The sequence below is a fragment of the Capra hircus genome, chromosome 5 (assembly GCF_001704415.2).
Source record: "Capra hircus breed San Clemente chromosome 5, ASM170441v1, whole genome shotgun sequence".
Lineage (NCBI taxonomy): Eukaryota > Metazoa > Chordata > Mammalia > Artiodactyla > Bovidae > Capra > Capra hircus.
Window position 1 is genome coordinate 28,389,008 of NC_030812.1, and position 23,691 is coordinate 28,412,698.

Consider the following 23,691-nt stretch of genomic DNA (forward strand, 5'->3'; position numbering starts at 1 on the left):
CAAGGGATGGACTGGGTGGTGTTTTCACCCATACTCTGAGACTTCCTATAATTACACTGGCACTGCACGTACCTATGTGGAAAATAATCATGGACTGTCAGGCTTGGGGTTAAGTGGTTTCAGTTTACGTCTCAGGGGTGCAGAGTCCTAGCACACATGCAATCCTGGTTCAAGTGCCCAAACCAGCTTCACTCCAAGTGGGGGTGGCATCTGGGAAGGAAAGCAATTCCTCCTACTCCACCCCTTTCCACCACTGGGACACACAGGCTTGCCTCGAGCCCCCGTGAAATAAGACAGAGATGAAATCTTAGAATTAAAGTTTTCACATGCAATTAATTGTTCCTTAATGTCCAGGAGTGGCAGATATATGATGCTTTCCTTTTCATGGCAGGTCAAAGATGAAATTTGATTATGCTTTGAAGGGTGTGGTTTGCTTCTCGAAATTCCCTGCAGTGTCTTTAACAATGTGTTGCCCAGAGCAAGGTAAGGGGCCTGTCTAACCAAGGGGAGGCGCACTTGTCTCCATATATAGAGGCAAGAGACAGGAGCAGCGCTGGGAGTCAGACCGAGCCTGCACAATGAAGAAACAGCTTAAGGAGGAGGCAGCCCCACAGTGTGAGCTAAGTAAGTAGCCAGCAATGAGCATATAATAGCCCAGGGAATCTACCCACCAGAGCAGACCTGGAACGCGATAAGGAGGCTCCAGCCATTTTATTTTCTAGTTGCAGTAGAAGTTCCCAAAGGAAAGGTTCTGTTCTGGAGGGACTTCATCAAGCCTTTCTGAAACACCCCATACGTATTGCAGAGAGATTTTCAGAACTAATTTGCACATTTTCTTTTCTCCTTAGGAGAAATTCGGTATGGAAACCAGCCTGTATCGGATCACTGATGATGCTCAGATCAGTTTTTTTTGGTCCCTGAATTTGTACTTTACTTGGATTTTCCTTCTTGCAGTTTACTCTCCTTTTCTCTTCTCTTGGACTCTTTTATCAACTAATAAAAATTTCTCCTAGCAGTTTTTACACGAAGAAAGATGTTGGAAGGTTTTATGCTTTTCTTCTCTAGGTCTATGACTTGGTTAGATAAGCTTGGTTACCTTTAAGGAAAGCGGTTATGGGGGCGATGTGGGGGCCGGGAGAAAGAGGGGTCTAAGACTGTTTCTGGCAGCTGTAAAGGACATTGTAGAAAATTAGGGTGGTTAGTCAAACTATTTTCTCCTTTCTGAAGCACCACTAGCCTGGTCGTCATCTTCAGAGAAGACTCTGGGATGTGCGATTGAAACTGGGAATGGAGCGGGACTGCTTTTGGGTAGGTGGAAAATAAAGTTTGGGAGAAGAAGCGAGGCAGCTGAGTAGGAGAGAGGAAAACAATTCATTGCCGAGACTTGGGAGTAGGGCATCTGATGCAGTCGAACTGGCTGCGCTAGCTGATGCTTCGCGGTTCCTCCCAGCTGTGGGGTGCTCTTGGTGGGGCAGCAGATACTATGATGCGGCTTTGGGGGCGGGAGGTGGAGCTGGAACTCTCATAGAGCCGTGTCTCAGAAGCAATGATCTTGTCTTCCAGGGCCTAACGAAGCCACGGCGAACTACAGCAGGAAACGTACTCGTCCGCAGGTTGCTAGCTGGGTGGGAGACTCCACAACACAGCGTGGGTTGGACGAGCTCCAGCACTAGCTCAGCCGCAGACAGCTCCCGCCTAGACCTCCGTGGCCCCGCCCCCAGTCAGCCTGGAGTGGGCGGAGACTCGGGATCCGTAGTCAGCCTGGCACGCGCGTTGGCCGCTACGGCCAATATGGAGAGTCCAGCCAATAGGAACGTGCGGCTGCGATCCTGTCGGCCAATCGCGGGGCGTGTAGGGGGTAGGCTGGCGTGGCGCTGGCTCCAGGGATATGGAGCCGCTGGAGCCGGGACGGATTGTCAGGTGGTTGCGGAGCCGGTAAGGTGGGGAGCGGGCCAGGTCAGGGGTCACGCGGGCGCCCCGCTTTCCCGGGCTCCGGGCGGCTCGAGGGCCAGCCTGGGAGCAGGCGCCGCGGCCAGTATTTGGCGTGCGGGGCTCCAGGAGGATTTGCGAGGGGCGGCGCGGGCTGGGAGGGCCTGGACGCGGGTTTCAGACGGAGCCGCATTCTTCAAAGGAAGAGCGAGAGGAGGGCCCCGGGAAGGGGAGCGGGAAGCGAACGCCGGAGGTCGCAGGGGCCTCGTCCCTTCCCCGCCGCGGCCTAAAGAGACCTCAAGAGAAAATGGCTGAACCCCTGGGCGGACCTGCCGCGGTCCCGGGACCCGTGGTCGAAGGTCTGCCGACCCCGCTTCACGCCGCGGGAGAGGCCGACGGACGCGGGGCAAGGTCCCCTCGGCCTCCTTATCTTCGGAGCCCTGATGCCCCGTCCGCTCCCTGGGCCTCCCGCCGCCGCACTTCAGCGAAAGAATTCATTTTACTACAGGCGACATCCAAGAAGCGCCTCTTCGTGTGAAGGGCCTGGACAGACCGCAGAGTCCTGGTGTGTAGATCGGTTTTAGGGCGGTTTGTGCAGCCTCCAGGCTCAGGAACTTCTGTAGGAGCGTTGTCGCACTCCGTGTGTGAGAAGGGTGGCTGGCTGCTCGACATCTATTCGGTTTCATAGGTTCCTGCTGTTACAGCTGTGTTTACTTTTGGATGTTCTGTTTTTGGTTTTTGTTTGTTTTGTTTTCAATTGGTTTCCCCCAATTCTCTTCATATATCAGGCTATTTCAAAGAGCATCATTGAAGAAGTTGAGTAACCTGGACTTGAGTTTTCCTGTGTGTAAAGTGAAGATATTCTCATACCGTCCACTGCTTTCAAAAGAAGTGTGATGGAGTTAAGGGAATGTGACACCTCTTTAAAGAAAAAAGCAAAAGCAAAAATTCTATGGAATGCGAGGCAAGAGGAGACAGGTTTCCAGAAACTTTTGCTGGCCATAGTTCTAGTGAATATTGCTGCAACTAGGGGACCTTGTGTTTCTCCCTTGATTCTTGTGGAATCTGAACCCCAACTAGTTTGCAGCACTTCTTGGTTCTCTAAACCTTTGAGCAGGGTTCTTAGGCTCTTTGTTCTTTTGTTTCCACATATTTAAAATGGGAATTGATAGTATCTTAAAGAGTATTAAATGGTGGTGAGTATTAAATGAATTAATACACATAAGGTGCTTAGAACAGTTCCTAGCATGTAGGAGCTTTTGTTATTAATATTATTAATATTACCTGTAAGTAAGTGCCTTCTTTCCCCTAAAAGATTCCACACTAAAAGAATTCTGACCTTATTATTCTTTGTTCAGAATCCCCTGAGCCTATTGCCAGTGAACCCCTAGGCCTGTTTTCCATTCACATTCTTGTGACTATAGACTCTCTGCTGGGTGTTTATCATTAAGTCAGGTTCGAAACTCCAGCTCTGGAGTACTGCCTGTCCATGATAGCTGTGTTGGGTAAATGAAAACTTCTTTGGCTGTTTAGTTTTTCATTGAATAATATTTCACTTACAGTCTTGGCCTACAGACTGTTTTTTTTGGACCCACTACCAAAAAGGCCATGATTGCAGCACACTTGGTTCCTCAAATTTCCGGGATGGCCATGGGACTTGGGCGGGGAATTTCTGGGCAGCCTGGCTGCACTTATTAGTGAATGGGGAAGCTTGACGCAAGTCTTACTCTACTGTTAGGAAATCAGCGGTGATCCCTTGGAATACGACACAGAACTAAGCAGCTTTGGTTCATTTTTTAAAAATATTTATTTCTTTTGTTTAGTATTTATTTGGCTACATTGGGTCTCAGCTGAGATGCACTGAGCTGAGATGCGCTGAGTCTGCGGCATGGGCTCAGTAGTTGCCCCGCTGCACATGAGATCTTAGTTACCCAACCCGGGGTCAAACCCACATTCCCTGCATTGGAGAGTGAACTCTTAACCATTGGACCACCCAGGAAGTCCTTGGATCAGTTTTGACTCAATGAAGTGATGGTTAGAGGTTACATACTGGTGTTCTCAAAGCAGCATCTTTTCTATTAATAATTGACTTTTAGTTCTAAGAGTTTGGGTGAGCGCTGTGAAATCAAAGACATCTTTAGCCACTATCTCCTTATTGTGTATGTAGATAGAAATGTCTGCTGACAGACTTAGGCTCTTTCTGTGAGTTTAGAAGTTTCTCTGAGGTTCTCTTGATACTATCTGGAAGGCTTTAATAGAAGACATTTCTGTCTTGCAGTTCTCCCTCTACAAGAAAACTGCTGTTTACATAGGTAGCAGAATTGGAAACTAATCGCTAAATGAGAAACTTTGGATTTACAAAAAAAGAACATGGCTTACTGCATAAAGTATGCTGGCCTGTTTGCTAGCTTTTTATTAAGACAATTTAGTATTTATATAGTGTTGAAATTTTGATGTCGGCTTTGTGCAAGTGGAGAACATTGTGAAACCTTTGTGCTTTAATAAGGAGGACAGGGAGTGATATCTTTAAAGAGTTGAGTGCTTGAGGCAGAGAGGGAAGCCTTTTTCTTTAATATTGTCATCTTTATCATGTGAGTCGGGTTTGAATAAATATTTTGGAAAAGAGGACAGGGAGCATTTGAATGTGCAGAATATGAGGAGTTGGGAGACTGAGATCCTTGTTGTCTCAGCCATCCAATGCCATTTAGTCTTTTGATAATTTAACAAACGTATGTTGAACAGTTAACGTTTTTTGGCCCCTGGAGACATGAAGAGCCCTCCAGGTATCATCAGGAATATCATGGATATAGTAAAACAATAAATATGAATTATAAACTGTAACATCAGAATGGAATGTCAAAGAGTTGGCCGGGAATGATAAAATATATTTATTGTCTAATTCATCTTCACTTTTAATTTAAGATCAGAGTAACTTACACTTTTTAATGTAGGGATCAGTTCCCAGTAAAAACTTAGATTGGGAAATTAGGGTTCTCAGTCTTGTCTTTGTTCTTATTGCTAGTAGGTCATTCTGTGTGGGTATTTTTGTTTGCTTTGGTTCCATTTATTACTAATAATAGAGTGTCTATAAAATTCCTAGGTAATGAAAGGCTGCAAGTTAACTATTGAAATTTCAGCAGGTTCCAAAGAGTAGAAGGAGGCCTGGAGAATCTTATATATATTGTCTGTTTTTACAGGTAATTTTTCTTTGCTTTAAGCAAAGAAACTTTGAGGAAAATATGTACTTAATATTGTTAAGGTCAGTCTGCATCGAGGGAGCCAATATCTTTCATTGGAATAAATAAGTTGAATGTAATCTAATGGTAATCATACCTCTCTCCTGCCAGAGAAAAGCTACCTTAAGTATAAGGGCAAAACGTTGTTTTTTTTTTTTTTTTCCCTGAGGCAAGAAGTGGGTATAGATTAGTTTAATAGACTTTCTTACTTGAGGGTAAAGCTGTCTCTGAAATTTTTACAATGCTTGGAGTTGTGTTCTGAGATAGTTGTGTCGGGCGCAGAAGGCCAGGTTGGGCTGTCAAAGGGAAATAGTGCTGTAAATGTTGGTCGATTGGGAGGAAATCAGGGAAAGCTTACAGTGAGAGTTGGACGGAACAAAGACCAAGCTGTAGTTTCTGGAAGTAAGATGTTAGCGGCCCTGTCATGTAAGCAGGCAAGGAGGTTTGGAACCTGGCTAAGCCTCAGAGGGCTGAGCAGGGAAAGTGAAGAGCCCAGTTTAACAGATGCTAATTGGGCCCTTCTAATTCTGAAGTCTCTGGCTGATGAGCGATATTTTTGTCTAAAAGCACAGTGCTTCTTGACAGCCTGGCCACATTTCTCCCCACTGTTATCGTCTTTGACACCCAGGCAGCTGATGTTGTTATCAACTGTACTCTTCCCCCTGGTGTCTTACCCCCTCTCTCCTCCAATTGCTGCCTAACCTTTCTCTTCTTTCTTAATCATTAGATGTTTACCACGTTAGGTTTTCCTTTCAGCCATAAAACAGATTTTCAAAAGTCTAAGTCAGGTGGTAAACAGCAAACTTGGTGAGTTGAAATTGTGGTACTCTGATAGACTAAATGAGATGTGTCCAATTTTCAGATCATTACTATGACATAAAAAGTCAGTAACATGGGGGGAAAAAAAAGTAACACAGTCTGTGGACCTTGTGCCAGAGAGAGAGAGAGAGAGAGAGAGGCTGTGATGTAAGTGAAGCGCCTTGAACAGTGGCAGCACTGTTTGTACTTTATGAACTGGCTGTGCTTGTGTGGCTTTCAGCTTACTGAAATATCACCCACTAGCGTGGAGAGGATTAGAGTTTCAAGGCCTTTTTGTTACGCTAACACCAGAGGGGCTTTTCGCTTTGTTATTCTGTCAGGAAGTAGATGTAATCTCTTTCCAACCTGTCTTTTTTTTTCAATATGTTGATTTTATATCAAGTTCATTTTTATGAGAGAAAAATAGGATTATTTTTTAATCGAAATTTAAAAAACAATTGCAAACTTCACATCCTCAATTATAATTTAGAAATTCACATGACTTTTCTAAGCTTTTCTCTCCCATCATCCACTTTGGGGGAGATTTTTGGAATCAATTAGGTGGATATCCTGATGGAAAGACTGAGAAATGGGTGCTTTATTGACCTGGAGTGGAAAAACAGAGGAAATTACCATTTCTCATTTTGAAAAATGGCCAGTAGTATTCCTGATTAAAATCCATAGGTTCAGGGACTTCCTTGGTGGTCCAGTGGCAAAGGCTGTGTGCTCCTAATACTAGGGGGCAGGGTTTGATCCCTGGTCAGGGAACTAGATGCCACATGCCACAGCTAAAGATCCTTGCACTTCAGCTAAGACCCAAAGCAGTCAAATAAGTAAATAGATACTTTTTAAAAAACATAGGTTCAGACAGCAGTGAGCTCTGTGTGAACCATGGAATATTTCAGTTTTGTTGACTCCCAATCATACGGGGGCAGGAGCTCACCTTCATGAAGAACATCTTATATAATATAAAAGCTAGATTAATAATAATGGTTTAGTAAGATTATCAAGTACTTTAGCCTTAAAGTAGACCTTTAGAGAAAAGGGAATTTTATTTTTCTTTTTTTTTGAGAAAAGGGAATTTTAGAAGGATCTAGAAATCTTTATGTTTTCTTCAAGCAAATGGAATTCTTTTTTTAATTTTTTTTTTAATCACAACTCCTTTTTATTCTCCTATAAACAACTTGAGTATGACTTTTAACGCCTGTTTCTGGCAGTTTCCACCTTGTCACCAGCATGTTGAACACTGAGTATTGGCTGAGGAAGAAGAAGGGGTTTGCCAGTCAGCTTTAAACATTCCTGTTCATATTTATCTAATCAACTGATTCCATGCACACTTTTATGGTTGCCTCTATGAAACTTCTTTTCCTACTAATGCTGTCTCTGATTTTATTTATATAATGGGGAAAAGACGAGGAGAATTATTAGAGGACTGTTCAAAAAACATTCCTCTCCAAAACTTAAAATTAATTTTAGGGAGACCTTTGCAGCAGCTCCTAAGATCAATGAAATGGTTTGGGGTACCCTTGCTCTCTGTAAGAGAGTTTTCTAAGAAAAATGTTAGTTTAAATTCAAGCATTTTTTTAGCCGTGGGGGGAAAAGTTGAAATTGTATGTATTTAATACTCAGTATTTCACACTTCCTTGGTGGCAATTTTTAAACCAGTTTTGGGCTATTCACATTGTTCTTCTTGAGTTCCTGTAAATGCCAAGAGAACACCTGGAATTACTGTGAATTAAATTTTCATAAGTTATTATAACTAGTAAGTGTTGGAGGATATAACTTTTTGTTTTGATGTAAATTCAGACTTGCAGAGAAGTTGCAAGAGTAGTATCAGGGAATAAGTGCTTTCAGAATAACATGATATTACAGTAGTAAGCAGCACATGCCTTGGGGAATGTGAAAGAGGGCCATTTAACCCATATTAGGGAGTGAAGCGGAGGATTTGCTGAGGAGGACTTTTTTATTTCTTTGGATTCAGGAGAAACTTCCAAATCACAATTTCAGAGCATGGCTGTTTGCACACTAAGTCCAAGTAGTAGTAAGTTAAGCTTGAGGCTTCAGCTCTCTGGGTATCCACTGCAGAAGCTCCATCAGAGAGAATTGGTCCCTGAGGTGTTCATTGAGAAACGGAAGGTTCCTGAGGTGTTTGTTGGGGAACTGAGTAAATCTGCATGATCTTTATGTTTTTAAAAAATAAACGATGCATTTACTTGGCAATTTTTTTTTTTTAAATTGTAAAACTGCACACAGTGTATTTTCATGAGAGGTCCTCCTTTTGCCTGACCTTGTCTGGGCTCCTCCACTCCTTCCTCTTGGAGTCGGCATTACCAGTTTTGGCCATCTCCTTGGGCATCTCCTCAGGCATCTCCTCTGTATGTGTATTTTCTCAATATTTCTCTTTTGTTGCATAAATGATAGCATAGTGTTCTATAAATTATATCTTTAACTTCACAGTGTATCTTGGAGACTGTTTCCTACCAATCTGTTTAGATCTGCCTTGTTTATGGTATTCCATTCTATCAATGTCCTAGGTTGTTTTAGTCTTTTGACATTACAGACAGTGCTGTGGGAAATATTGTTGCATATGCTGATACTTCCTGTACAAATGTTTCTTCAGTATGCGTTCTTAGAAATGGAATTGCTGGGTCAAAGGATATGTAGACTCTTGACATTGAGACAGAAAATGTAATTAGCATTCTTATTTTATGAAACAGTCTTTCAACTTTTTTGATAAGGAATAGGATAAAATAGTTATTACATTGACCCGTGAGTGCCCTTTTCCCCCTGCTGTCAATGGCTGTTTGATAGGAGGAGACTTACTGGCTCTAAGAGAAGGTGACGCTTAGTGGTTGGGGGTGAGCTAGAATGTCAAGGCACCTTGTTAATCATAACTGTCCGAGCACTGCAGGGTTGAATCTTGTTGCTTGTGTGTCCACTTGATCTTTTTCTTAGCATAATTTAAAGACTGAAGTGACCTGGTGGTATGGTCCTAGAGAGCAAAGTGGTCTTATATTAACTTACTGCTTCTCTATGGGTGTTGGATTTTCGTGGAGACCTTAACATTGTGCAGCACCCAGAGTGTACTGACTCTCCATGCCTTGCCCTAGTTATGTTCTCTAGACACTGCAAGCAATGGAGCTTACAGTTTGTTGACTCAGTGTTTCGATGAGAAATTTGGAATAAGGAATTCCCTGATGGCCCACTGGTTAGGACTCAGTGCTCTCACTGCTGGGGCCCAGGTTGATCCCTGGTCTGGGAACTAAGATCCTACAAGCTGCATGGTGCAGCAAAACAAACAAGCAAACACACCAGCAAACAGGTTGGAATCTAGAACCCATTTTCTTCCTTGGAGAGAGATTTCACAGAGAAGGTCAGACTTCTTGTGTTTTACAAGTTGTGTAAGTAATTATGGGAGCAATCACTTAGAATACTAATAATAATTATTAAAATTTTTATCTTGAGATATTTCTGTTTAAAATTACTTAACTGTCACCTTTTCACACTTCATATTGGGAAAAAACACACTACTATCTCGACTGTTTGCTTTTTTAAAGATGCAAGGTTTAACGGCTCCTTTTGGACAGAGATCGTCCTCAAATGCACTGAACGCTTCTGTGCCTTCTGACACCGAGTGTCAGTCATCACGCAAAAGTAGTTGAAGTTTATTGATTCTTCATGAGTAGGACAGCAGTTAGAAACTTGAGTTATTCTTAATAATAACAATATAACATTAGTAATACTATTCTTTAAAAAATAACCACTCAACACTTTTTGGCATGTCTTTCCATTTTATTTATTTTATTTATTTTTTGGCTGTGCTGTGTGGCTTGCAGGATCTCAGTTCCCCATTCAGGGATTGAACTGAATCCCAGGCCACAGCAATGAAAGGCTAGAGTCCTCATCACTATGCCACCAGGGAACTCCCAATAATAATGCTCTTTTTGAGGGGAGTAGGGTGAGAGGCCTGTGCTTTGCGGCTTGTGGGATCTTGGTTCCCTGACCAGTAATTAAACTTGCCCTTTGCAGGGAAAGCATGGAGTTCTAACCACTGGACCACCAGGAAATTCCCGATAATCTTAATAATAATGTTCTCAGAGCTGATTGAAGTATAAGGAAGTTGTCTTATAAATAGCTCATGATTTCCCTTGTAAGAGCTGTAGTCCCAGATCAGATTTGTGGTTTCTAGTTTATTGTGTGTTATCCTGGCTTCTTAGAATTAAGTAAAAGTATCTGTGTTGTGATTGGAATTCAAGTGGTGCTGCTGCTGAGTGGTCAGATTAAGTCCCATTTAGCTGAGGTCCTGGCTGAAAGAGGGCTGGGATTTAGTCAGCAGTATTGAGATCTGCTGGCGAAACCATCTCATAGCACAAACTGATAGGAAGGACATGGCTACTGTTTATTATAAGAGTCTCCTTATTGGTGACTATAGAGTTGAAAGTTTATATTTTCTAAATTAGCAAGATTTAGATGTTGCTATGTTGTATACTCCAGAAAATAGGTGAAATCTAATACCCCTTTCAGGTCTTAATTCTGTAATTTGGCAAAACAGATATAGAATATGTTGATTTGTTGTTGTTTTAGTCGCTAAGTCATGTCCAACTCTTGCAACCCCCAAGGACTGTAGCCTATCAAGCTCCACCGTCCATGGGATTTTCCATACAAGAGACTAGAGTGGACTGCCATTTCCCTTTCCAGGGGATCTTCCCTACCAGGGCTTGAACCCAAGTCTCCTGCATTGGCGTGAGGATTTTTTACTGTTGAGCTACCAGGGAAGTCCTAGAATATGTTGATAGATTATCTGAAAAAGAAAGTAGAGCACTGTTCACATAAGAGCAATAATGGTACGAGAGTGGAAAAAGACTAGTAAAGGATGGATAAGGGGAGGCTTCCTCAGTTTTTCAGGATGGTTGTTACTGGGATTTCAAGGGGGGTGGTTAACAATATTGTTTACCTTTCCCATAATTTCTAAGTCTAGAATTAACAAGAAGTAGATTCCTTAATCAGTAGATCAGAATTTTTAAACAACCTTATTGGTGGAGTTGACTGGAGAATATGCCATAGATCCGTGGCCCAGTGGGCTTACTAATACCACCTCTACCCCCTGTTAAACTTAGCCCACTTAAACTTAAGCCCTCTACCCCAGTTCACCTTAACCCAGTAGGAGGCTGGACGTCGGGAATACCCCCTCACTACCACACCCCCCTCACCCCTAGCATCCCTCACTCCTCGTCCCCCCTGGTAAGTTGCTTACTGCTGATAGAGAGACATGCAGGTGGGCTGCTGTCGGTGCCCTTTTCTCCTGGTGCCTCGGCTCTCCTTGAGGGGAGTGTGGTCACTCACTCTTCTCTCGGTTTTTGAAGTGTTGGGGAATGAGACCTGAAACCTTAAAGCTGAAGTCTCTCTCAGGGAAAGATGAGACTGGGAAATAGTGGCCCTCTCCTACCAGTGTGCTGGTGAAGTCTTTCCCCCTTCCTCCCCACCCTCCAGAAACTTGAAACATGAACTTAAATGGTTAGTTAGATCAAAGAGAGTTATAGATCTTTGTCCTCAAAAGCGCATCAAAACGGTGGGAAGTCAGTCTTTTAAATATTTGGGTTAATTGCAGGTAAAGGGTGGGAGACTGGGTGACTGATTGCCTGGAAGCCTCTGTGTGGAGGCCTTCTTTGTGTTGTTCAGTCGCTAAGTCGTGTCCGATTCTTTGCGACCCCTTGGACTGCAGCATGGCAGCTTTCCCTGCCATTCACTGTCTCCCATGGATACTTAAAAACTACTTGCCCACTTGCCTGAAATACCTTTTGCTTCACTTTGGTTTCCAAGTGTTGCTAGTATTTCATTTTTTCCCCGTAAATATCTCTTAATCATATTCTGAAAGCTGTGATTGTTTTCAAGGTTATCTAATTCAGTAGAACGATTATTCTTTTCGCATAGTAAGGGTTCAGTCATACAGTGTCACAGAATACTGGTTGTGAACTTGTTTTAATTTGTTCTTGCTAATTCTCCTCTTCTCTATTTTCCAGAATCCTTTTCTAAGAACTCAGGCACTCAGGTATCCACCATGGTGTTGGGTCCTGAACAGAAGATACCAGATGGTAATTTACACCTTTGTGTTATTGACTCATTTTTGTTTGAAATTAGGCTTAAGCCATTAAGAAAAATGTACCATATTGTCCTTCTTGTCCTCTGTTCCATCAAAAGCTGTCACCATCTCCTGTCCCCCAGCCAACTATATGGAGACTTGCTCCATTCAGAGGTGACTTAGGTGACCTGGTGACCGAGGCTGTAAATGAAAATGGATTTATAACCACAGAGACCTGCCTCAATTTTATTTCCAGTTCTGAGATGAGCCAAGATTAGCTGCAAGTCTGGTTTCTATAGCAGTAGTGCTTGTAAAGGCAGTCTAACTTGCAGACCTGGTATAAAAACTTCTGGGGTGCTTTAGCTGCTGAAGACACTTCAGATAAGAGTGGAACAGGAAAACACTGAGCTAGCACCTTGTAGAGTATTTCAGGAGACTTTATGCTTTGACTAATCCTTCCTGATTCTAAATTTCTCCTTTAGAATTTCCATTCCTTTTCTGTACATTTACTCCTCAGTTCATTGTCCCTTAAGGTGAAGTGGGTCAGTTCCCTATGAAAAGAAAGCTTTTGTTTTTCTAATTGGCGGTTGCAAGGGGTTCTTGGAAACCCTGAGATTAGAGCTTTGTGGTTAAAAATAGCCATTTGATGGTCTCAGCAGACCTAACTTTCTGGTGAGTTAGCCCTTTTCTGTCAGACCCTCGCCCGGCTCCCCTGCTGGCCGGATTTAAAATTAGCAGCGAAATGCAAGAGGAAGACTAATCACACTGGTGATTAGTCTGCGGTGAGCCCTTCAGTCGCAAGGGTGACACCTCCCCCTCCTCCACTGAAGGCCTTCACCAAACAGGAACCCTTTGTCAGGTGGCAAAGGGTTCCTGTTAGGTCGTTTCTCTGCGGCTACAGATTTTAGCCTGAAATATGATAGTGTTTTGTAAGTTAATCATTTCTGGGGAAGCCTGATGGAGATACACTGTCCAAGGATGATCCTTTGAGTAAATCCTACCAAATAATGGGTGGGAGGTGGAGAGAATGTCCCGTTAGCCTGTTTCTTTCTAAAAGTTAAGATATAGGTCATCAGTGAGGCTAGTCTGGGGATGTTACATATTGAGCCCTGGACATCAGTGATTTGGGAAGAAAATGAAATGATTCTAAAAATTGGCAAGTGACAATAGAAGCGTGAAACTACGGGGAGGCTGGTTGTGAGATTAGTGTTGAAAACCGATATAGAGATTGGTGACTGGAGAAGAGGGTTGAGAGGGAGCTTTTTCACTGTAAGCATTTTTGTGTTTCTCAAATTTTCAGCCAATACATTTGAATGTATTGCCAATTCAAAAATTAATTTTAAAATATAGTACTGGAAATTGAGATGGAGTTAGGTAGATCTTGTGCATTTATTGAGGTATTAAAAAGATTTAACTTTAGCACTTCTAAAGATGATTATTGATATTACCAACTGCACTGGGCTTCCCAGGTAGTGCAGTGGGTAAAGAATCTTCCTGCCAATGCAGGAGACACCGGAGATGCAGGTTCAATCACTGGGTCAGGAAGATCCCCTGAAGTAGGAAATGACAACCTGCTCCAGTATTCTTGCCTGGAAAATTCCACGGACAGAGGAGCCTGGCAGACTATAGTCCCTGGGGTTGCAAAGAGTCGGACAGAACCAAGCACCTTAATATTAGTGTATTTTATTCATTTTAATTCATTTCTTCTCGATTGTTTTAACTCAGAAGATGCTTCTGGAGACCATGGAGACTCTGCCAGTCTTGGTGCCATCAACCCTGCATACAGTAACTCCTCAATTCCGCAGTCCCCCGGGGCAGGCTCAGAGGACCCCTTCACCACCTACTTTAATGAGAAGATTGCCATTCCTGAGGAGGAGGTTAGTGACAGGTCCTTGGGGGAAAATATTATTATCTAGGGAAAACTTATGTACAACGTCTGCTAGACAACTGAAGATCAGCAACCTCAGCGTCAATTCTGGCAGGCAGTCTCTGAAGACTGAATTTTTGTAGTCAGAGAAACTGTTAAGGAAACCAAGGTCCTTGTAAAACCATTGCCAAGTTTTACTGGTGAGCATTTTTTGATCCAGAAAACATGATTTTCATGTTCCCTTTTTTATGGTGCCTTTTGTCCCATTTCGGTAGTGTTTGAGCACAGAGGTAGGGGTTATTATTGCTGGGGTTTTAGAATGAAAGGCTGTTGGAAGGGCCCCTCCCAGCATCAGAGTCTTTTCCAATGAGTCAACTCTTCGCATGAGGTGACCAAAGTACTGGAGTTTCAGCTTTAGCATCCCAACTAGGAATGAGAATTTATTTGTTTATTTATTCCTAGCTGTGCTGGGTCTTTGTTGCTCTTATTTGTACAGAGAGCTAACCAGGTTGCTGATAAGGAATGGATAAAATGGAACAGAAACTTGGACACACCCATGTCCAACTTCTGAAATCCTTTGTTCTTATGAAGCTGATATTGTTGCAAGTTAGACCAGGAGTTTGGAGGTGGTAATCCTTTTTTTTCTCCAAGATAAATTTTATTTATTTTTATTATTATTTTTAAAATTTTTTATTCTGTATTGGAGTATAGCCAGTTAACAATATTGTGCTAGTATTGGGTGGACAGTGAAGGGAGTCAGCCATACATATGCATATATCCATTCTTCCCCTGGAGGTGATAATCATTTTGTTCTGTATTCCTCTCTTGTACAGTACTCTTGTTTTAGCTTTCGTAAACTCTGGGCCTTCACGGGACCAGGATTTCTTATGAGCATTGCTTACCTGGATCCAGGAAACATTGAGTCTGATTTGCAGTCTGGAGCAGTGGCTGGATTTAAGGTGAACATGGAGTCTTCCCCGCTTTCCTTTTTAAACACTTACAGCATACTTCTCCTCTGCTCTGCCTGTTGGATATCAACCTTGTGGGGTGTGTGCTGATTCTGTATTGGCTCTGACACTTAGATGAAAAGTGCTTTTCCGTCTTTTTTTTTTAATCCCAACTAGGAATGAGAATTTATTTGTTTATTTATTCCTAGCTGTGCTGGGTCTTTGTTGCTTTGCGCAGGCTTTTCTCTAGTTGCAGCGAGAGTGGGGGCTGCTCTCTAGTTGGGGTGCACAGAGTTCTCATTGCAGTGGCTTCTCTCGTCACAGAGCAGAGGCTCTAGATGTGCAGGTTTCAATAGCTGTGTTTCCCAGGCTCCAGAGGACAGGCCCAGGAGCTGTGGCATATGGGTTTAGTTGCTCCGTGGCATGTGGGATTTTCCTGGATGAGAGACTGAACCCTTTCTTCTGTATCAGCAGATGAATTTTTTACCACTGAGCCACCAGGGAAGCCCTTTCCATCTGTTTTTTAAAATGTTATCGTGTAGTTGGTTTTTAGTTTTGTTTTACCCAGGTAGTTTCCTTGAACAAAAGCGCAACTGCAGATGGGAAAAACTAAGGCTCAGAAAGGTGTGAGGTGACCTAGCAAGTTCTGTGCAGAATGTGATACAGAACTCAGATCATTGGATTCCTGAGCAGAGCTCTTTGAGTGTACTATTTCCCATTGACATTGCCAAACAACCGAACTTAAACCACCAGTTATCTCATGAGTGTAATGGTGGGGTTTTGTTCTTCTCTAGCTGCTCTGGGTTCTCCTTTTGGCCACCATTGTGGGGCTCCTGCTCCAGCGTCTTGCAGCTCGACTGGGAGTGGTCACTGGGCTGCATCTGGCTGAAGTGTGTCACCGCCAGTATCCCAGGGTAAGCAGTGTTTGTCACCCATCTCATAGGTAACTGTGTGTCTGGACATTTGGGACTTGTTGCTGCCTAAGGCAGGAATGGGTAGACCCAGTGTCTGTAGGATAGCTTTAAACTGACTTGATTGATCAGTCAGTTCAGTCGCTCAGTCGTGTCTGACTCATTGCGACCCCATGAATTGCAGCACGCCAGGCCTCCCTGTCCATCACCAACTCCCGGAGTTCACTCAGACTCACGTCCATCGAGTCGGTGATGCTATCCAGCCATCTCATCCTCTGTCGTCCCCTTCTCCTCCTGCCCCCAATCCCTCCCAGCATCAGAGTCTTTTCCAATGAGTCAACTCTTCGCATGAGGTGGCCAAAGTACTGGAGTTTCAGCTTTAGCATCAGTCCTTCCAAAGAACACCCAGGACTGATCTCCTTTAGAATGGACTGTTTGGATCTCCTTGCAGTCTAATTCAAAAGCAGAGACATTACTTTGCCAACAAAGATCCATCTAGTCAAGGCTATGGTTTTTCCAGTAGTCATGTATGGATGTGAGAGTTGGACTGTGAAGAAAGCTGAGCGCCAAAGAATTGATGCTTTTGAACTGTGGTGTTGGAGAAGACTCTTGAGAGACTTGATTGTTAGATAAGTACTAATCTATCTCTGCTTCATCCTAAATGTTTAATCTCCTTTCCTGGCTGTGAGAGAGTATCCTTACCTGCTTTTTTTTCTTACATACCTCTCAAAAAAAAAAATTGGTAACTTGTTTGTTTTAGCTTCTCTTTCTTCTTACATTTCTTACACGTCATGTTTCTTTGTTTTTTTTCCTGGCCTCAGTGTGCTAGCACTACTAAATTTCTTTCTGTTTGATTATTTGACCAGATTAGATCCCAGATTTTATTATAGGACACCCAATTCCAACACTTTGCCCCGAGTCCCTTTGTATATCTGTCTTTTTTTACTTGCTTGTGCATTATTACACCAAGGATGACTCCAGCCTTTTCATGTTTGTTTTGTCTCTTCAGCTGTGGTCAGAATAGATATTTTCTTCTGTAGTATTTTATTCTCTCCTGAACAGTATTTTGACCATCTTAGCATCCTCATTTCCTCCTAACACTTTCAGGATTGTTTTTAGGCAAAAAATTAAGTGGAAATAATGAATGGAAACTCCATTCTTCTGTCAAGTAAAACAGAAGGAGAAGAAATTGGCATCAGCTCTGCCCTGACCTTGACTCAGGCTCTACCACAAAGAGCAACCTGGCCCTCTCCAGCAAGGGACCGAGTAAAGCTTGAGTTCTGGTCCTTCATCTCCAGACCTAAGGCTTAATAAAGGACTGTTTTGGATCACTGCCAAAATATGTATTCCAAACTGTGGAGGAAGTTCTTAGAAGTGATTAATTAAGAACCATATCTTTCTGCTGTTTGATGTTTAGGTTCCACGAATCATCCTGTGGCTGATGGTGGAGCTGGCTATCATTGGCTCAGACATGCAGGAAGTTATTGGCTCAGCTATTGCCATCAATCTCCTGTCTGTAGGAAGGTGAGGGGTTTTTCCTCTACAAATAATTGTTGTTTTGCCAGATTTCAAAGCAAGTGTAAAAAGAAAATCCCAAGTCATCTTCAATTTTCAAGATTCAGCTCAAGTATTGTTTTTCCTGTGGAACCTTTCTGGAACCACCTTCTCTCCTGCCAGGTGGAGGCTCTCTGTCTTCCATGTTCTCATGGCAGGTTATGCAGACCTGTTGTTATCCAGTGTGCGGCAGTGTGTGTTATAATTTGTATCTCAGTTTATCCCACTTGATAAGTGAGTCCCTTGAGAGATAAGACCCCTACTTTTTAGCTTTGTGTCCTGAATGTCTGAAATTATAGACAAAATTTGAATGAATGTGTTACTTCACTTAGTACTGAGATCCTAAACTACCCAAGGTCTGGCCCCCTTGCTGCTGTTCCTGTTTCCCAAGTCCTTAGTCCTCCAGGTGTCATGTATCTGGAGAGCTGTTGGAAAACTGGGAAGCGGGTCTTTCTCAATGTTTCTTTCCTTTAATCTCCCTTTTTAATCTCTGACCTAGGATTCCTCTATGGGGTGGAGTTCTCATCACCATTGCAGATACTTTTGTATTTCTCTTTTTGGATAAATATGGTAAGGACGGTGGGAATGGAGGGGTCACTCAAAGGAGCTGCTTCTCGTCATGTGGCTTATGGGGTAATCTGCCTTCTGTGAACTCACTGCTGCACTTTTCCCCTTTAGGCTTGAGGAAGCTGGAAGCATTTTTTGGTTTTCTCATCACTATTATGGCCCTCACATTTGGCTATGAGGCAAGTATTACAGGCTTATTCATTAGCTTTATTATTATTATTCTTAGCTTTTTAAAACAAGGCGTTTGTCCTTTTATTATGAAAGACAGTACATGCTAACAAAAGCCGAATTCAGCACTGGCCAATTTTAAAGGAATAAGGATATGGCAGAGACTAGTGTCCAGGAAGACCTTCAGGGACTCCTAGTTTAAAACTGTACTAGAATTTCTGGTCCCAAGTTATTCTCAGCAACAGAACAGCATTGGAGAGGGTTAGGAAAGGGGTTACAGGGTTATTCTTGGCTGTTAACATTAGAGGGGTTTGTTTTTGCTCATCCTAGTTGACAGTAGTTGCAGCTTGGACTTTCTCTGTATTGTAACAGTTAACGAACTATAGGGGATACAGTACATGTTTCTCAGTTTGTGCCCCAATCCGGACATTCCGTTGGGTTAAAAGTAACCCTAACCCTACCATTATATTCAGTAATGCCCCTGTCTGTATCCAGTTATTATAAACTGATTTCTGCTTATTGTCCTAGCTAAGCTTTTGAAAATGTGTCTACTCTATGAGTAGATGATAGAGCTTGGTCTAAGGCTTCAAGAGAAATGCTGAACCAGGAAAAAGTGTTTCTGAGTGAGTCTCAGCAGATGCTAGTGGCAAGTGTTAGTGATTTTTCTATACAGAGGTGAACATGGAAGCATGATTAGTGTGGATAATCAAGAATCGACTATTCTAAGGTATGTCTCACAGGAGTTGTTGTGATAATAATATCAATAAGGCCCTTAGCAGCTGTTTTATTTCTTTAGAATATTAATTAGATTCTCAACACATCCAGGCTTCCCAGGTGGTGCTGGTGTTAAAGAATCGGCCTGCCAGCGCAGGAGACACAGGAGACTTGGATTCTGTCTTTGGGTGGGGAAGATCCCCTGGAGGAGGAAATGGCACCCCTCTCCAGAATTCTTGCCTGTGAAATTCCATGGGCAGAGGAGCCTGGCAGGCTGCAGTCCATGGGATTGCAAAGAGCCGGACAGGACTGAGCAACAGCACTGCACATCGATTTCGTATATCTAAAATACAGCATGAAGTGTCTGGACACCCCAGTCCTAAACTCTCTGACCTTGTGCGGCTTGGGTTTTTGGGTGGTTCTATGTTCCTCATTTCCTATGTAGTTGTTGATGAAGGAGTTTAAGGAGTAAAGATACAGTGTTTTCTAGTACTGTGTTACTCCCTAGTCTCATGTTCCAGAAAAGACTAATAGCTGTTCTGTTTGTATGTAGTATGTTACAGTGAAACCCAGCCAGACCCAGGTCCTCAAAGGCATGTTCCTACCATCCTGTTCAGGCTGTCGTACCCCACAGATTGAGCAGGCTGTGGGCATCGTGGGCGCTGTTATCATGCCACACAACATGTACCTGCATTCTGCCTTAGTTAAGGTGAGCAAGACCTTTCTCATCTCAGTGGCCTGTGCAGTTTCATGGCCTCTTTTCCTTTCGCTGCAAGGGACACACACGTAGTTCACAGCTCTTGGAGCCCTGAAGGGGCACGCGACTTTCCACAGTTGGACGCCACACTCTTGTATCACCAAGGTGACCAGAGATGGCACCAGCATGACATAGAGAAGGGACTAGAGTCCTTCTTAAAAGATCTGAAGGGGCACCGTGTCTCTTGTGTTTAAATCTCAGAAGCCTGAGTGGCCTCATGGAGGTCAGGAGGAAAGAGCCTAATCTGGCTTTTACCAGTTAATCCATCACAGTCGTTTGTTGGAAGATTTCAGAGACCTTTGTAATTAAGGTGGTGTCCACATTCGGTCTGAAATCAGATTGTTCTCGTAGGTCAGCAGTTCTTCCAGTCACATAACTGAGGGTTCAGCAGTCACTCGTTCACTTTTTCCTCTTTGGGATGTGTGATTTATCAAAGGGCCATGACTTCTTACTCACTCAGTTAACCAGGATGTAAGTGGAGTCTCACATTTCATGTGGTCAGTTGTTTGCCCCCTAGGCCTTTCAGCTGACTACAGACTTGTGAAATATCACAAGGAAACTTGTTCCAGCTCGTCAAAAAGTGACTGTTACTGTTACGTCTCTAGTCCAGACAGGTAGACCGGGCCAGCAAGCAGGAAGTTCGAGAAGCGAATAAGTACTTCTTCATTGAATCCTGCATCGCTCTCTTTGTTTCCTTTATCATCAACGTCTTTGTTGTCTCAGTGTTTGCCGAAGCATTTTTTGGGAAAACCAACGAGCAGGTGGTAAGTAAGCCCGGGTCCTGCGTAGTAGTGGATGTGAGGGTAGGGAGGAGGCTGCATTGGGGCAGGAAAACGTGACAGTGACTTAGAGCTCAGGGGACATAGATCTCAGTGCTGCCCCTAAGTCATGGCACTACTCAGGTTTACAGTCTGGGGCTGTGACCAGGCCCAGACTCTCCTTCGCAGCTGTAACAGGTAGGGAAGTGTGCCTTAGACCAAGGTTGCCTTATGCTGTTGTTGGCGGCTTCATGCCTCTTTGGCTCTTTATCATCCCCTTTTGCTTCCTGTTTGCCAACTACTGGCTGCTTGCCAGTCCTGCCATTTAGTGACTACAGGCAGGAGGAGTCAACCAACAGAAAATAGAAGCTGTGGCTAGACAGGCTATCACACTGAATTCTCTGTCCTCTTGACTCCCGATTGCCAATCTAGTTTTTCTTTTGCCAATCTAGTTTTGATAAGTCCTTTGTTTCCCACCCATAGGACCTCTGACTCCTGGCTCTGCTTTGAATAAGGCCACCCTGTTCTGGGTGTCCTCTCATATTTGAAGTCTGTTTAAGGGCCCTCAGCTCCTATTATCATTTAAAATGACCCAGCATTCGTGTATTACCATGCACACTCTAACTCAAGGAAAAGTTTTTGGTGACCTGGGGGTGTAGAAAAAGTGAGGAGGCAGAGCTCAAGGACCTGCCACCAGCCTCTGCTGTCATCAGCCTGTGTCCAGTGTCTCACCTGCAGGACTCGTTTCTTAGATGATCCCTCTGTGAGCTGTTGGAGAGGTCTTCTTCTCTGAGTTGTGGACTCAAAATTAAAAGTTGTTCCTAAACTGCTTTGGTTCCAGGTTGCGGTCTGTAAAAACAGCAGCAGTCCCCACACTCACCTTTTCCCAGAGGATAACTCAACACTGGCTGTGGACATCTACAAAGGGGTAAACGTGTTCGGATTTCTGATCTCTGCCCCTGAATCAAGATTCTCAGCATAGTGTCTGGTCTTTTCAGTGGGTTCACTTCAGAGCTCAGCATATCTTCTGTATAGTGTCACTTTTTTTCAGAGGTCCAGATGCCAGACAAGCCTTTTGGATTACCTGGAAGGGAATAGGAGATCAGCTGACAAGATGATTTCATTGTGTCAGCAATTCCCAAACTTATATGTTGATAGCATATTGGTTTCTAGGTGTTAACTGGGGAGACTAAAGAAGTATCCCTGGTAAAGTGGTCTTTTTTGTGTGTGTGGCTGAAGACTATTTATTTAAATTGCGCTGTGTGGCATGCGGGATCTCAGTTCCCGGACCAGGGGTGAAATTTCTGCCCCCCTGCATGGGATCACAGAGTCTTAAGTACTGGACTGCCAGGGAAGTTCCAGTAAAGTGGTCTTTACTGGGGCCTCTCTGTCCCTTTTATGCTGATTACATTGTGAACCTCCAACAGTACACAATACATAGTCTTTAACATTTCTGAAATTTATTGGAGGTTTCTTTCCATTCCTGTTACCATCTTCCAGAATAGTGTGTTTAGGAATATAATTTGGGAAGTGTGTTATAGTCATTTTTCTTTTTGATACTTAACATATGAGTTGAGGATAAAGGCTTTAGGAGCCTAGAGAAGAGAAGGGACTGGGCTGAGGAGGAATGGGGGCCCATCCAGCAGAATGTAGGTTGAAAGCCTCTAGAATGAGGTCAGGACCCGAGTCTAGCTCCTGGGACAGTGCCAGCACATTGCTTGGTAGAGGTGGGTGCGTAGCCAGGAGTGGGGAGAGGTGACGCAGAGGATATGTTTGGGGTGCTGTCTCAGGTGATCTCTCTCCCTTGCCTCTCCAGGGTGTTGTGCTGGGGTGTTACTTCGGGCCTGCCGCTCTCTACATCTGGGCGGTGGGGATCCTGGCTGCGGGGCAGAGCTCCACCATGACAGGAACCTATTCCGGCCAGTTTGTCATGGAGGTACGTGCTGCTGTGACTGGGATAGACAAGAGGAAGAGGACATTGCCCTTTCGTCCCTTCTTAATTCTGTGCCTCTAAGGTCTTCCCAAACCTCCCCAGACCTTTTTCTGTTTCCCTCTTCCAGACATTCATCCTCCTGTGTTTTCTTCCAGGGATTCCTGAACCTAAAGTGGTCACGCTTTGCCCGAGTGATTCTTACCCGCTCTATTGCCATCATCCCCACTCTGCTTGTGGCCGTCTTCCAAGACGTGGAGCATCTAACAGGAATGAATGACTTCCTGAATGTTCTTCAGAGCTTACAAGTGAGGAGGGAGCTGGGGAAACTCACATTCCATTGAGTCAGGAGGCATTCTGCATTGCCCTTAGGTACCAAGCCTAGTGTGGGTGTGGGGAAAATTCAGAGGAAGAAAGAGGCACAGTCTTGGTCTATGGTGAACGCATATGAAATCTCTAGAATCTAAAAGGTTTTTAGAAGTGGCTTGTTTTTTTCTAAGCCTGTTGAATGGGAATTATAAACTGTAATTACACATAGAACACAAAATTATTCATTAACTGAAGCAAACATTAAATAATGTAAAGGAGACTGTTGGGTATTATGCAGATTAAGAAGACAAGGCAGATAGAAATTTTGTAGACACTGAGCATAACTGATGCTGGGTTCATGCTATAGATTTCCACATAACCCTGCAGCATGTTGGGATGACAGTAATTTCTCACAGAGTGGGTGAGGCAGGGGCTGTGGTTCCCTTTTGCTAACAGTGCTGCTCTGTGGGGTGTTACAGGACCCCCTGGTGTGCCGTCTGATCTTAGCTTTCTCTTTTGCAGCTTCCCTTTGCTCTCATACCCATCCTTACATTTACGAGCTTGCGGCCTGTGATGAGTGAATTTGCCAATGGATTGTGAGTGTACTTCTGTTCCCCAAGATGTGGGGGAGGAAGGGTATCTTCATCAAACTGACCAGTCAGAAATTAAGTCATAGGGGGACTATGTGCTTTAAGACATGATTGCTAGAGCTGCCCCCTCACTCTCTGACTTAGAAAATAGAGACTGTTGGGGACTTCCTGGTGGTCCAGTGGTTGAGGCTGCCTTCTAGTGCAGGAGGTGCGATTTCCATCCCAGGTCAGGGAACTAAGGTCCTACATGCCACAGGGTGTGGCCAAAAATTAAAAATAAATAAGCACAACATTGTGAATCAACTATATTTCAGTACAAAAAAAATGAAAGAAAATGGAGACCATGAATTTAACAACGGAGGGCAAGCACATTTTTTGTTTCTGGTGGGAAATTTTTTAGCTTTTAGGGCTTTAACTATTCAACTTCAGCCACTGAAGGTTAAAGTATCTTAAATCCATCTTAAATGATCTTAATGAGGGAGGCATAAGCTAATACCTTTTATATACATCTCTAAAGTACATGGGATATTTAAATGACATGTTGCGTCTCTAGGGACTCATGACTGTTTCGCTTGTA

At 43.5% G+C, this 23,691-nt stretch overlaps 1 protein-coding gene across 6 annotated transcripts in view; it reads left to right on the forward strand.

Moving 5' to 3' along the window:
• Window positions 567-23,691, forward strand: part of LOC102190297 (natural resistance-associated macrophage protein 2) — a 33,337-nt gene continuing 10,212 nt past the window's right edge. The window contains exons 1-14 of one of the 6 annotated variants that reach the window (XM_005679962.3): window positions 567-624; window positions 11,984-12,055; window positions 13,768-13,919; window positions 14,743-14,868; window positions 15,651-15,770; window positions 17,185-17,291; window positions 17,821-17,891; window positions 18,000-18,067; window positions 19,324-19,479; window positions 20,133-20,291; window positions 21,127-21,213; window positions 22,102-22,221; window positions 22,374-22,523; window positions 23,047-23,120. In XM_005679962.3, coding sequence (XP_005680019.1) covers window positions 579-624; window positions 11,984-12,055; window positions 13,768-13,919; window positions 14,743-14,868; window positions 15,651-15,770; window positions 17,185-17,291; window positions 17,821-17,891; window positions 18,000-18,067; window positions 19,324-19,479; window positions 20,133-20,291; window positions 21,127-21,213; window positions 22,102-22,221; window positions 22,374-22,523; window positions 23,047-23,120 — 1,508 coding nt within the window. In that variant the 5' untranslated portion in view covers window positions 567-578. The other 5 variants (XM_018047764.1, XM_018047766.1, XM_018047768.1 and 2 more) reach the window with 5 other exon arrangements.